Source organism: Scomber japonicus, chromosome 21, assembly GCF_027409825.1.
Source record: "Scomber japonicus isolate fScoJap1 chromosome 21, fScoJap1.pri, whole genome shotgun sequence".
Classification (NCBI taxonomy): Eukaryota; Metazoa; Chordata; class Actinopteri; order Scombriformes; family Scombridae; genus Scomber; species Scomber japonicus.
In genome coordinates, this window is record NC_070598.1 from 22,334,994 (window position 1) to 22,350,491 (window position 15,498).

Here is a 15,498-nt window from a genome sequence, read left to right on the forward strand (position 1 = left end):
GGTACTGACTGCACAATCCCTACTGTGGGATTGCACACACACACACACACACACTCACACACATGCTCAGCTCAGTAGAATGAATTGTGATCCATGACAGTGAGAAGCTCTGGAAAGCGAGACAGCTAGAAATCCAAATTTGGGGAAGAGAACACAGAGGATATTCAGAAATAAATCCTAATTCTGTCAATAAAAACTAACAAACACTGACATGAGGAAGGTTATGAGAAAGTTATGGGGGTAGATATAAACAGCCACAGTTATTTCCCTCTTTCCAGACGGACAAACACTGATTTGTTTTCAGGCGAGGAAAAGGAGGTGTGGAAGATACAATGACATAATAGCCTTGAATGCAAAGAAAGGAGGGAGTAGAATGGCTTCACAAGCAGCTCTGAGCTCTGTTTGTGTATGTAAAAGTGTGTGTGTGTGTGTGTGTGTGTGTGTGTGTGTGTGTGTCTGTGTGTGTGTGTGTTTGTCACATCTAATACACCTTGCTTCTCTCCCGCCTGTCAATGCACATCACCTTCCCACACACTGCATTAGCACCGTCTGCATTAGCAGCGTCACAGCATTAGCCTCTTGACTTCTTACCCTCCTCAGCCTGATTTCCTTATTTGGCTTCCTACATTTAAAGAACACAGCTGAAATAAGGATGGACAAACTACCACAAGAAAATGTAAAAAAGTACTCCAAATGAAGACTTTTTTTAGGCAGCAGGTTGTGTGGCCTAAGGGGAAATATTGATATGTCCAACACAGTTAATCTATCCGTTTACTATACAGGCCTTTTCTTTTTAGCTTCTCACAGCATGCATTGTGCAAGAGGCACGTTACATGCTGGATGTTAGTTTTTGTTTGATATTTTTTCCTAGGTTAGCAATGGAGGTCATCTATAGAGAGAAAAAGTAGGTTTGTTTTTTATTCCAGTGTACCCCTGATGGGTGGCTTCAGTGCTGAAAGAACATTTCCACTGAGAGTAATATTTCAAAAATGTAAACCCATTTCTGTCATTTGTCTTCATTCCCAGTCAGTAGTAGCAACTATCACTGATGGAAGAGAATTCAGTACATCATAGTACAAGTAGATACTTAGTAATCTGTAATTTTGAGATATTTGTGTTTTACTTATCTCCGTCTCCTGCTTTTGAATACTTGTACACACCTATTTGACAACTATTATTATGATCAGTTTATAATATGATGCAATTTTATAGATTAACCTGCCCAACAGTACATCAACAAGTTCCTCCAGCTACAAAATTCAAATGCTGACTACATCAGTAATATTGATCCATTAATATAATACTACTACTCAGCAGACTACTACTACTACTACTACTACTACTACTACTACTACTACTGCTACTACTTCTACTACTACTACAACTTTGATTACAAGACTTATAAGTGAGGTTTGCTACATTGTGGTATATCTACTTTTACTAAATGATCTCAGTGAAGTACCAGAGAGAAAACTTTACACTGTACATATGGATTGTGTTGTCCATGTGTTTGAAGACCAGATGTGTCTCAGCAGCTGCAGCCGGACTTGTAAGAGTCTTGAGTTAAACTTTGGCTGGATTAGAGGCAACCAGGCTTAGTTTTGATCCTCTATAACAGCAGGTCACATCCTTACACCACAGGGGGAAGACTGCACTACATATTTCACTGAGGCTGAGGAGCTGATGCTGATCGGGTAGGAAAGGGCTTGATAGTAAGGAGAACCCTTTATATCGTAGCCAGTCTTGTGCCACATGGTTGTCAGTAGACGGCAACCTCAATCTCAGAGACTCTTTTGGAGTCCTTTGACTTTTCTAAGCCTTTCTTCAGATCTGTTCTCTCAATGCCTTGATCTTTTTAGCACATCATACATAAAGAACATACTATAAAACATTGTGGGAATGATATTAAATGAGTCTCTGGAATGCAACAACACAACTTGCTGATTCAACTTGATTCCAAGTACACTATTAATGCTCTGCCACGCCTGATTGAACAGGACACTCATGAGGTTTGTCATCATGAGAGAATAACACCCTGTCCTCTTTCTGAACCGTCATCATGCACCTGTGGTTTTGACCCAGCCTTGTTCGTATAGCGCCTATCCCGGCTGAGGGCAGGAGGAGCAGGGAGAGGAGCAGGCCGAGGTTAGATGGAGGACAACCTGCCGGCTCATCCCAGATTAGACAGTTTTGGTAAAGCAACCATAGGGCGCCATGCTGAATCTGGGATGGAAATAGATTGAGAAACAGCCAGGTTTGGTATTAAGCTTACCCAGCAGTAAGCTGTTATGATAATCAAATCAACTGACTTGGCTTTTTTTTAATACGTTTTCACTTTTTGTTTACGTGAACTACGCATTGAGTCATCCATAATGTTAATGTACAAGCTGTTGTTTGTGCCTCACATGAGTTATACTTAGCCTTCTTGTGGATCTAAACTAGGACATGGCCTTATTTCCAGATGACGTTCACTTGATAATAAGCCAATATATCTTCTAACCAGTAGAGCAGGTTCAAAGAGAAGTCTTGTGTAGTTGCCATTTGGCTCAGACCTGTATGGACTTCTTAAAACAGCCACGTTTAATGAGCTTAACTTCACACCAGAGGTTACCCTAGTTTGCAGCTGAACTACCAATGCGTCCCAATTTTTACTCCCCCCACCCCCCACCCCCCTCAGGTCTGTGTAGTGGCCCTGACCCAGCCAGTATGGTTCATCAATCCCATCTAGAGAAGAGGAGAGTGGGTTAGAGGAGTGTGCTCAGGCTGAGGGTCAACTGGAGGACAGAGACAAGGCTTCAGGCTATCAGACATAAGAATGGACTATAAGCTCCACCACTAGGCAGGCACCACTATGCAGGAGCTCAGCTTAGTATTGTACGAGCTTTTTAATGAAGATCATACAGCTACAAAGTCCAGTTAGTCATTTTTACAGCATGGGTTAGATTCACTGGTGTCAGACAACAGCTGAACTTGATGATAGCCACCATTCTGCTTAGTGATGATGAGATAATTATACAGTGTGTAAACAATCTAGAGATGGAGAAACTGATAAAGAAATGGAAACATTGATAAGATTTCCCTCTCCCTTTTCTGAGCTCTTATGGTAATGATGTGTGTGCGCGTATATGTGTGTCTGTGCATGTGTGCTTCTTGTCCTGACAAGCCCATTGTCTTGGTCTAGGCCTGGCACAGGGTCCCTCTAGTCGGCTGAACAGTGGAATATCACAGATGCTTCTTTGATACTGTGTCAATGTTTATGCTTTGATGTTAGCATAGTGGCGGCATCGAGGAGTTGAGTTCGTTTTTTCGCTAAACATCTACAAAGGTACGTTCGTTTTTTTAGTATTACAATGTAGAAAAAAGATATTTCGATGAATATCAGAAACGCCACCTCAACGTGGTGGTGTCTGTGTTTGATTGACAGCAGCATGGCAATGAGGCACAAAGTTTACAAAGTGGTGCTGTACTTTACAAGTCATGGGCAGACAGTGTGTTGTTAGCAGTGGTTTTGAAGACTAAGCACCCCACCCAGTCACAATACCTACTTTTGTTGGACGATACATTGTCTCAGAAATAATCGCGATAAACAATATTATTGTCATTTGAAGATCATTTTATACCACTGATATAATGATAATATGATAGCATAATAATGCAAGGGGAGTGGGGGTGGGATGGGAGAGTAGGCGCTATGCTGATGATGTTAATAATTACGTTGTTGTATGATAAGTCTATAACCTAATTATTATGATTAACATGACTGAAGTGACATTTGCATATATATTTACATGCTGTTTAATGTGCTGCAGCTGAGCAGCTACTTAGCTACCCACCCTGCTACCTGATGTTAGCGGTGCACTTTTATGTTTATATTTATTTGGTATATAAAGTATAAACAGCATGTTAGCAGAGGAGCAAATGTAATACAGTTTTTATTCAGGTGCCAATTATTTTATTTTACTGAAAATACAACAAAAAGACAGTCTGGAATGAGTATTGTCTCCCGTTGATGCTATTCTGACTTTGGCTATGACTGCGCTAACTTCCTTCTACTGCAAACAAATATTACAACCAAAAATAACTCGATAAACAATTTAAATACAACTGTCATAAAATGAAGGGAATGAATATAAAAAGATTCACTATTCACTAACCGCAACATTGCTTATTACATTTTTCTTACATGGGAACAATACAATTATAAAGTCAGGTTGCTAACGTTACCAAAACGCCATGCAGCTAGCATGCTCGACTTGCCTGCATTAGCCGTAAAAGCTAGCCTGAGTTAGCTGCCATTTCTTCTAGCATTCATTTCTTGATACACATTAAACAAACATAAAATGTGACACCACAAATGTGAATAAACTTAACGTAACTGTACATGTTGCTTGTGCACTTATTTCACCAACAAAAGGCAAGTCTAGAATGAATATTTTCTACAACTGGGCTAACTCCCATCTACTGTAAAAGATTAAAGCGCCAGTCATAAACATACAAAAGCTGCTACTGCCCTCTCTCTGTTTAAAAGAGGCATAAAGCATCTTAAAAAATAATAACCATAAAAATAATAGTGGGGGAGACCGAGTTAATGACACAAACTAGTACAGTAACAAGTCTGCAAATAATCCATAAAATGTCCAGGATGGCACATAGGCATGAGTGACATATGAGCCAATATGCAGTCTATGTGGAAGCTGTACTGATTAAAATAGAAGCATCTGAAAAACAGAGCTTAAACACTTTCTATGAGGATGCTGTATTAGCGTGTGTGGGACAACATCAACACCATTTATATTAGTGCGCAGAGTTTGTCGACGACTAGACCAACTCAATATAGCTCCAGCCTCAGCAGAGGTCTAATCAGCCAGAATTAAAAACACCTGTGTGTGTGTGATTTTATTTTCAATGAGGTCACAGCTGCAGCAATGTAGGTCTGACCAGGTCAATTTGTAGATAGGGTTGAAGGAATATATTTGGGATAAACTGAAAAATGGCTTGGTTGTTGCCAGATGGAAAATATCTCACTGATTACTGTTTTTGATGTTGAGAAAGCAGCTGTAGAATGAATCATTGAATCATTGTTCACAGAGACAAATAAATATGTTCAAGTTGTTAGCCAGTATTGGATATGGCCCATATGCGTGTTTCAATATTGTGATACCTCCTAAAAACCCTCTCTCTGGTGTTAAAAACATGATAACAAGGTGAGATGTGTAGCATCCTGGTGAGATCAGCTGGTGAAGGTGTTTAACTGTGGCCTAAATGTGATATTTCAGATGGTTAATATAATATATAATATAAAGTTTAATTGGCACCATTCCTCTACTAACCCCTGCACCACCTCTTCTGATCCTGAATCTGCTGCCTCTCACAGGGACCCAGTGCCGCATCTCTAACTTATGTTTGCATGAGTGAGATTATGCAAGACGTGTGTGTGTGTGTGTGTGTGTGTGTGTGTGTGTGTGTGTGTGTGTATGGGTGTATTCTTTCTAGGCTATATTTATTCACTGAATTTTGTCAGTTCACCCAAGTGTCCACCGAGCAAGGGGTCTGACTTTCTGGCTGCCTGCGTGTGTGTGTGTGTGTGTGTGTGTGTGTGTGTGTGTGTGTGTGTGTGTGTGTGTGTGTGGTGTGTGGTGTGTGGTGTGTGTGTGTGTGTGTGTGTGTATGCGACCCTGGTGTATGTGGGTGCATGCTCATTTGTTTCTCCGTATTAGAGCAGCTACTTGAGAGTAGTGTGTGTGTGTATTTGTGTGCCCTGAGATGCCTCTGTGATGATTAAGTTCATCCGTCAAACTGATAGCTGCTCCAGTCTGTCTGGCCATACTCTGTCCTTATACTGAGGTCAGCATCCCCCAGCAGCAGCAGCAGCAGCTCTTACATAACTTGTGTTTTACATAAACCGTAAAACATAAGATGAAATATTTCACTCTTTGTGCAATAATTCACACATTTGTGATGTTGAATATTAAAAACTGAGGTCAACATGTAGTTTTCTATCTCTGCAAGCGTTAGTTTGACACACAAATCTGTTTTGTAAAAGACATTAAAAGCTTTAAAAGCTGGCGTGATATATTAATATATTGTTTATAGGTTATTTTTTAATGAAAGAGTATCAAAAATATTTATTTTAGTCTGAGATGATCTCTGCACTATGCTGTTGTGACTTAACAGGTCTTATACAGTCTGTCCAAAACACAACCAGAGACTGCCTTCAAAATAATCCCTTCAGTATTACACTGCGCTAGCTAATCCTGAATTTAATAAATCACAAGTTTAGACTCAACTTTCCTCAGTTACACTGACTTTGTAACAAAATTTCACATACAATGAAAAGCAATGAGAAATTAGTACTCTGATGTCATAAAAATCATCAAAACAGAGCAGGTGTTCCTGATGCACGGGTAGGTTACTCTATACAGAAAAGGAAGTAGAGCCTGCAAAAGTAAAATTTAATCAAATTAAAATTGTTAAATATTATGTCTAATATTTAGTTTGATATGCATTGGTTTTCTTCTTGCATTTAAATTTTGCACTTCAACAAAGAGTGCCTTGAAGAGTCATGTTATGAGCCTATTCAATGGCCATTATCAGTTATCACTACCATTATAATTGATGTGGGAATATAACACCTCACAGTTAAATTTGATTCTGATTGAGAGGGCTGAGATGTGATGATAAAACAATTATTGATGCAACGGTTCTCGGTACGCTGAAATACAATATGACACATAACTAGCACATAAAATAAACAGTCTGCTGCCTCTTTAATTTAAGAATTTAACTGCAACCTAATGAATTAATTGGAAAGCATCTTCCAGTCTCCTGCCTGTATGACAGTAACACACTGATTGGGAGACAGAGAGCTCTGCTGTGTTGTTATTAACGTCATGTCTCAGCAGAGGAGAGCAGCCTCTCTGCTGTACTGTTAGCTCCGGGGAAAGACATTGCTGTCTGACACACTGAGCCGACGCAGTGTTTTTGAGATGAAACAGACTGAGCACCGAGTTGTTTTCTTGGTTGGTTTCTGTTGTTGAAATCTGTGATGGTCAGCCTGTCTCGTTTGTTACTGCTGGACTTTTCTGCTCCGCTCTGCTTATGGTAGCCTCTCAATGCCAGCGTAGAAAGTTCACAGTATACCTCATGCTCATCTTGCAGAAGTAATTATTTAGTCATTAACAAAAAATACTTGCATATGCTGTCTTTTGTGAAGATGAACTATAGTGTACTGTAGCACTGTAGGCTGCAGTTGAGTTACGCTTTTTTCTTTCCAAATTAACGCTAATAACTTCTAACTTTTGACTTGTGAATTGATGCAGAATCATAATCTACATCATGATGCATGTAAGAATTGATTTTGTCCCCCATTCCTACATTATAATACTTAATATGGTGCAAACTCCATCTACTAGAGGGTACATATCAACCTACTGAAAGAAGACTGTGAAATGCTACTACTTTACATCCATTAGTGCGACCACACTACTTTAAATCTTTGGGTCCTGATGACAACAGGACCCAAAGATTGGGTCCTGATGACAACTGTGAGCACTTTTTGTGTGCCACATTAGGTGTGGCACACAAAAAGTAGACTTCACACCATCTCACCACCCTTTTGCACCAAGGAACTGAATTCAGACCCACTTACATGGGTTTGACAGTTGTCCCACTGTTTTACATCAACCCTGATGACCTGCGATGTCAGCCTGTCAACACGACATAGAGGGAGACAGGTGTCAGACAGTATGACATATTGTTGGGCAAGTATATCATTGACCCTGAACCGACCCTTTGCTAATGATCCATGTTCCATACACAAATCTGACCCTGAGCACAGTGTGTGTTCTTGGTGATAAAACAGTATGAAGACATCAAATAACATTAACAAGTGACATTCATTTCCCTGCAGTATAACACAAATACTTTTAACTACAATTTCAGGAGATGCATACTAGTAACATTAGCTACAGGAAATGAAGAAGTATTCATTGCCTTGCTCCGCTACAGATTTCTGGTTTGTAAGGACACATTTGTTTAAAGGTCAAGTAGTCATGACAGCTGATGACATCGTAATGAGCCTCCTGTCGGGTACTGACTCACCCACTAGGAACAATTCATGGGACGTGTCCCAAAAACACACGCATACACAAATGCACACACACACTCATGCACATTGGGTGCGTCACATGTGATCTTCCTCCCTCTTTCAAGCTGAGCAGTTCACCACTGGTACATTAAACACAGTGCAGTGCTTAGCGGATAACTCTAGCATGAAATTTTCCCTTGTGGACTTACCTGAACCCTCCAAAAAAACTGCTTGAATCTGAAGTACATTTTAAGTAGTATTTACTTAGCCAAAATGATTTGAATCCCCAAAATGCTCATGTTTTACAGCAGCCGACTTTTATGTTCACTCTGATGCAAATTGTAATTATAAGTTCCAAAACCTTCTTCACTTAAAGGATAATTCCAGTTTGGTTGTCATATAATAATAACAAATACTAATTACTGAGATCTATGAACACTGCAGTGGCACTACCTTGAGTTCCAATGGGGGCGAGGAACACAAGAACAGACAGGTCTGTAGCCCTGACTTTAGAGATGGTTTTGGTGTTAAGTCCATAGTCCTCCAGCACCACCCACCTAAACATTTTTGACTAGGCACCAAATTCAACATTTTCTTCCAACATTATGATCAAAATATTATTTCCTTACACCACCAGGTATATACTGTAAAATATACTGTAGTACATACAGTACTAATATTCTAATACTAAATATACTAAAAATATATTAGACATTAGTTTAGTAAATATTCTCATGTATTTTCTTTTACACAGTTTTCAACAACAACAAAAAACCTTTTAAAAACCATTTGCCAACATTTGTAATATCTTGAATGTAAACTCCCGTGTCCCCCAAATTACAGAGGACACAACTTCGATAGCCAACAGTTAATATATATTTTCTATATATTCTTCCACCAGCAACAAGCAGCCTCCATAGAATGTGTTAGTTTTCATTTTAACACCTGAAAGCCTCAGGTAGGATTCAACTTGCAATTAACAAGCTAGCTAGTCCAAATGGTAGAGGTAGTGATATAAAAACAACCTTGACCAGACCTGGTAGAATATTTAAAAAGAGAACAAGCCTGAACATCTACATTTTTATAATAAGTATAGATTCACATATGCCACATACTGTATGTTTGGCTAACCCAGGGATTTGCTTAAAATTTGTCCATGTTTTGTGGCCTGTCTTTTGAATATAATTATCACTATTAAGAATGACACCCAAAAACTACAAAAGAACCAATTAATAATAAACTGAACACCATTACCACCAGTACTACTGTAAAAGACAACTACTCTGACTCAATATGGCTGCTAAGAGAGATGTTTTCCTTGAATGAAACAGCTAGCTCTGAGGTTATTTGTGTAACCTCCCTCCTCCTGACGCAAAAAGACCTTTTTGGACAGTAAGGATGTTGATCTCATTTGACCCTCGTTGCTCAGTAAGGGGTAAAAATGAAAAAAAGATAGACATACTAGAGGTTTTCATTACAGTGCCCCTGACTGCCCTTTCAAAGCTGCTTAGTCTGATTTCAGCACCTTGGACAGCAGCACAGCACAGCGGGAGAAACAGCCAACACTTTTGCTTCACTGATCTAGAAAAGACAAGCAGAAGATGTCCAGTGCAAGGAGGTGCGCTTGTTTTGGCTACCATAGCTGTATAAGAAGTGGACAATTTACTTCTCATTTCCCCAATTTTTGCATTTAGAGTTTCCACACAAAAACAAGCAGAAGGACACCAATGTGAGACCAGGAGGATAAGCTGGTGTTTTTGAATCAATCAGTGACCCTGCCCACGGAGTTTTCCGCATTTTGCCGAGACAGACAATGCCGACCCACCGTGGCCGCTTGTTTGTGTGTGTCTGATATATGGAAGCATTTGTGACTTTGGGTGGCATCCTGTCTGTTTGCCTCACTGTCACCCTCTGTGGACGCTGCTGGGAGAGGGTTGCCATTGGTGCCTCCCTCCTCTCCTCTTCTTCCTTCCCTCACTTCCCTCTCTGTGTGTCCATTTCCCCCTCTTCCATTCCTTTCCCTTTTCCTTTTTCCCTCCATTCCTGCTGTTTTCATCACTCAATCTGTAAATCCCCACTCCTGCTTTTCTCTCATTCCTTACTGTCTTCCCATAACTCTTAATCAGACATCCCCGCTCCATCCCTGTCCAATCTTCCTACATGATCGCCTGCCTGTCTTTCTTTCTACCTCCTCTCCCTACTCCATCTTTCCTTCTTTTCTTCCTCCGATTAAAGCACACACAAATAACCACATGAAATCAGGCGTTCGAGGCGGAGTAAAGTCTGGCCTCTGCAGTCCAGTCAGGACCTCTGGTTAGAGACTGGGAGGAGAGTTGAAGGGTGACTACAGGAGTAGAGAGGGAGCAGGGAAGGAGTGGGCTGTGCCATGTCAAGGAGGCGAGGGGAGGCGCTAGCTGCCGGGGCCCGGGACCTGAACCAGACAGACAGTGAAACGTCACACCAAACCCAGACTCCCTGACTGTGATCACATTCTTGTGTGTGTGTGTGTGTCTCGTTGTGTGGCTCTGTGTGTGTGTGTGTGTGTGTGTGTGTGTGTGTGAGGGGGGGTTCACAGTGTTAGTAGCTCAGAGCCAGCTGAGGCAGCAGTAGAGACAGACAGAGACAGAGGCACTGAGCAGCACATAGCAAGCACCACTGAATGTTGAGTTGTATGGGACTGGGATATCTGCTTTTGGGAGGAATTTTGGCAGGTGAGAGTGTGCGGCTGTGTTCATGCTGGTTCATGTGTGAATTTTAAGTGTCATATAGTCCATTATATGAGTGTTTACATTTTGAAAATGCCTGTGTGTGTGTGTGTGAGTACTGTACTTGTGTGTATTTGCGTTCAGTGGAGTGTGATTGCAATCGCCTCGTGTCATTAGATTAGAGTTGTACAGTAAGGCGTCATCAGCGAGGAGGGTGAACTAATGTTTCATAATCATTGTTCTCATCTGCAGGTTGTAAACTGACTGCAGGAGGACCGACATCAGTTTTGCGCCCAGAGCCACAGGGAGAAGTGCGGAAACACTCACTGGACCAGCAGCAGGCCTTGGCTACAGACTTCTTATCAGGTATGAAAGTGAAGAGCAATGGTACAAAGAGACGATCGCAAGTGTAATGAAAGAAATAACATGCCTCCATGCTAGTGCAGCAACGATTTTTTTGGGTTTGCCTTTATGTTTAGCTGTCAAGACAATGGGCCATGTAATGACCTAATATATAAAGTAGTAAAGAGTAAGGATATATATAATATTTGCAATCAGAGTGACTGGTTAATGTCAAGGCGCATTATTTAGTTGGGTTGTACGTGTTTCAGATAAGCATGACTATCACAACTTGGCTACAGATATACTTTGAGTCAATCCAAAAGCAGCCAATTGTGTTGTAGGAGCAGAAAGCAAAGGTGTTTTATTAGTACACATAAGCAGACAGACATATACCGTGTTTAGGACTTGAAAGACAAAGTTTAGGACTTGAATTGACTTAGGACCTGCTGGAGTTTTATAGTGAAGATCTGAAACTTATCTGTGACTTGCAAGGCAATGACCTCAGGGGTCTTAGCATCTTAGCATTTAGCATCTTATTAGAATAAACTTTATTAGCCAGTTGAGTTCATGATACAACTTTAGATTTACAACTTCATGCAGATGTATTTAGTGTTTGTGAGCAAATATACTGTATATACCTGTTATTGTACAACAACATCTTAACTGTATGAAATGTAAAATGTAATGGTTGGTATATTTGAATTTTAAAGCAGTGATTTGCAGTATAAACAGTATATTCCAGTTTGTTTTAAATCAGTGTTTCATGTTATTGCCTTTCCTCTTCTTGTTTTCCTCCTTCTTGCTGCCTACCTCTGCCTTGCCCATTCTAAATTGTTAATGCCCTCTAACTGCCACCTCCTACTCCATCTTCTTTCTCCATTCCCAATCCTTCCATTTTCCGCCTGACAACTTCATCCATCTTTTCCCCTCTCTTTCATTCCCTGTTATATTTTCCTATTCTATCCTTCATCCTCATTGACCGTCCTGTCCATCACTCGTCCTCTGTCCTCTGGCTCCTTCCTGTTATTCTGTTTAGCCTCCATGGCAGGTTATTCAGATCCTCTGGGCTCCCAGACCAGCTCTGCCCAAATGATGGATTCTGGCCTAATGGGAGCTTTTTCAGGTACACTTGCAATATTTTCCCCCAACTGCCACACAACAACACAGTTTTAGTGTTACTGCTGTTACTGTAACAACGGCAGTATAACTGATGATAACATAATCACATAAGACTAAAATATATAAACACATAAACACTAACGTCGTTCTCCCTGCGGTCAGTTTACAACCTGTAGTTTACAACATTGATCACCCAAACATCAGTTCCCCCTCCTCGCTGATGACTGCAATCAAGTTCCACTGACCATACACGATACCAGTCTTTATGCTAAGCTAAGCTAACCAGGGACTGTCTGTAGCCTAATTTTTAACACACGAGAGTGGTATCAATCTTCTCGTTTAACTCTCAGCAAGAAAAGTGTATTTACATTTTTAGCTTTTCTTAAACTACCTGTCTTCACTCTTGTTCACAATCAAACACTGTCTAAAGATGAGCAGTTTTAATATTGCCAAACATTGTGCAAAAATATCCCACTAAACTACACACCCCAACTTAAAGTTAGAGTCAGTGATTCTAATCCAATATACTTTTTGTCAAACTCACCAATATCTCCTCATGGTCTGTTAGCTGTCCCTACAAAGTGACACAACACTACTCTGGCCAATCAGCAACAGGAGACATTTATGCTTATGCTTAAGTCATCACAGCAACTGTCTATCTGACCCTCTGTGCTTTTACCTTTCTGGTATGTTTCTGTTGCGTTTCATGAAACATAATCTGAGCAGCTAACTGTTTAAATCAAACAAATACCACTTTATGTAGGCTTTGAACTTTTGTTTTCCACTCATGATAAAGTCTGAGAGGAACAGAAGCGATGGATTGCTCTGGATTCCGCCATATTCCTTTTTTGGTCGTTGCCTTGGCAATGCACATCCAATTAATTTTAGAGGCGGAGCTTCTGAAGGAGCACTAATTGGTGGGGTATATCTGTTTGTCGATATTTGAATTAAACACCCAATCTCCAGACAATCTTGACTGACTTTGCCTTTTAAAGTGCAGTCATCCATCCATATTAATACATTATTTATCTCTAGCTGGTTATAGTGCTTAATCAGCTCTTTTTTGAGTTTGTCATTTTTCCAACTGTTTTGTTAGCTTCATCTATTTTTTTTAAGTAAGATTGCAGATGGAGTCCATACATTAGTTATATATTTATTTCGCTGTAGTCAGAAGTTGAAGATGAAGATACATTATGTAAGAATATTCAGTGCTTTCACTTCTTATTTTCCTAAATCATTAAAGATCATAAATGACTGTATACACACAAGTATTTTCTACAGGATACTAGCAGTGTCATGTTGTAGTTACTACTTAACATATATACACTGTACTTATTTTTTATTATTATCTGCTGTTGTAATATTCCAGTTCTCAGATGTCTGTGCTCATTAGGTTTGCTTTCTCATATAAAATTGGCAACAACTGCCCTCCTTTGGTTGTGAATTCCTCTCTGATAAACGGCTTGTGTTGAGGTAGAGCTTGTTAGTTGCACGCAGAGCTGTAGCTGTCACTGGCTTAGTATCTGCTGGTACTCCGCAGAGTGACACACTCACACACACACACACACAGTATGAGCTAGGAGGCTGAGTTATGCCTTTCACCATGCCAACCTCTGCATACCCAGCTCTCACTGTTGCCTTAATGAGACCTGTCGTCTCTGGGCCACCGAATTACTGCCCCCGGCTTGAACACGCAGACAGTTACACACACACTCTCACACAAAACACACACTTACAGTTGGCGATCGTGTCTACAAATGCACAAAATATTACTCTTTAGCCCAATTTCCACCAATTTCACTCACACACACTCAGGCACAAACACAACCTTGACTAATCTCACTCATTCATGTGTTCTCCAGGCACTGTGTAATGAACGACAGTGTTCAGACGGTGTACGGGTGCTTTTACTGAGTCATTCTTGCTCCCATGTTTCTTCATTTGGCACCTTAGCCACTTTTTTGTTTTACTCCCCTTTCCTCTCTTACTATTTCCTCACTTTGTCAATGCCTCTAAAGTCATTTATTTCTTACAAGGCAACCAAACTTATATCATTTATTGCTTTTTTTGTGAAGTGAAACTCTCAATTTAAAATGTTAAAATGGTTCAGACCTTGGTGTATCACCCAATCCTGTGTCACCCTTCTTAGCCAACTTCATTCCAACTTTACTTGGAAATGATGGTCAATAGGCCTCATTGTGAAGCGACCTTGGGTTTTATGAAAGGCGCTATACAAAATAAAGTTATTATTATTATTATTATTATTATTATTATTGAAAAGAAATTATCCCTAATTTTTTAATTAAAAAAGTGAAAATTATGAATGATTGGAACTAAATTTAAGATCAGAGGAAAATCTGTTGATGAAAATATGTTTACGGTCAAAATTAACCAAGTCTGGTTTGACTGTTTTATATATACACCATTTTATTTATTACTCAATTCAATTAAATCAATGATGATTATACTTGCAAATAGTGTAATATGGAACCATCCATGTGATTTTCAGGCAATTAAATGAAATAAAACCATATTTCTGATGTAAAAACATTTTTTTAAAACAGGTCAAATTTGACCCGAAGACAACAGGAGTGTTAATTATCGCTTGGTGTGAATGATCAAAATAATTAGAGGTTTGGTGTGAAATGCCCAGAGGTGTCAGTCAATATGACATTTGGATAATTAATGAATAATCATTTTATTGATCTGCATACAATCATTTCAATCATTTAAAAACCTTGCACATCATACATACATTCACACATCTTTAACAGGAGTCACATCAACAGGAGTCAAACCCCTAATGCTGACCTCTGTGTGTGTGTGCGTGTGTGTGCGTGTGTGTGCGTGTGTGTGTGCGTGTGTGTGCGTGTGTGTGTGTGTGTGTGTGTGTGTGTGTTCCTCAGGTTTCTCCCAGCCTGCAGGAATGGGGATGAATGTGGAGGTGGGTGCAGCCCCCTTCTCAGCAGAGAGACCTTCAAGTATAGCTGAACCCCAGCAGCCTACACCCCCAGCGGCATCAGATGCTCCTAAAGAGCACAGCCCCATGCTGCCTGAACCCCAGACTCCTCGCAGCCCTCTGGATCTGTCAGAAGGTAACTGACACGCCACAGAAATGTGTATCTAAGTTAAGAGAAAACGTTAGTAGCATGAACCTCCTCTTCCTCTACCATGCTCTATTTCATAAATACATAGAGCCACAATCTACTACAGTTGGAGACGTAGCTGATACATTGGAGTAAATGG

The 15,498-nt window shown here is 40.2% G+C and overlaps 1 protein-coding gene across 3 annotated transcripts in view; it reads left to right on the plus strand.

The window, feature by feature from the left end:
* The window catches only part of LOC128382213 (microtubule-associated protein 4), a 112,509-nt gene that overhangs the window by 45,021 nt on the left and 51,990 nt on the right, over nucleotides 1-15,498 (plus strand). For 2 of the 3 annotated variants that reach the window (XM_053342198.1, XM_053342199.1), the window contains 3 exons: nucleotides 11,044-11,157; nucleotides 12,170-12,256; nucleotides 15,159-15,347. In XM_053342198.1, the coding sequence (XP_053198173.1) occupies nucleotides 11,044-11,157; nucleotides 12,170-12,256; nucleotides 15,159-15,347 (390 nt within the window). The remainder of the gene's footprint in view (nucleotides 1-11,043; nucleotides 11,158-12,169; nucleotides 12,257-15,158; nucleotides 15,348-15,498) is intronic. The other variant, XM_053342200.1, reaches the window with a different exon arrangement.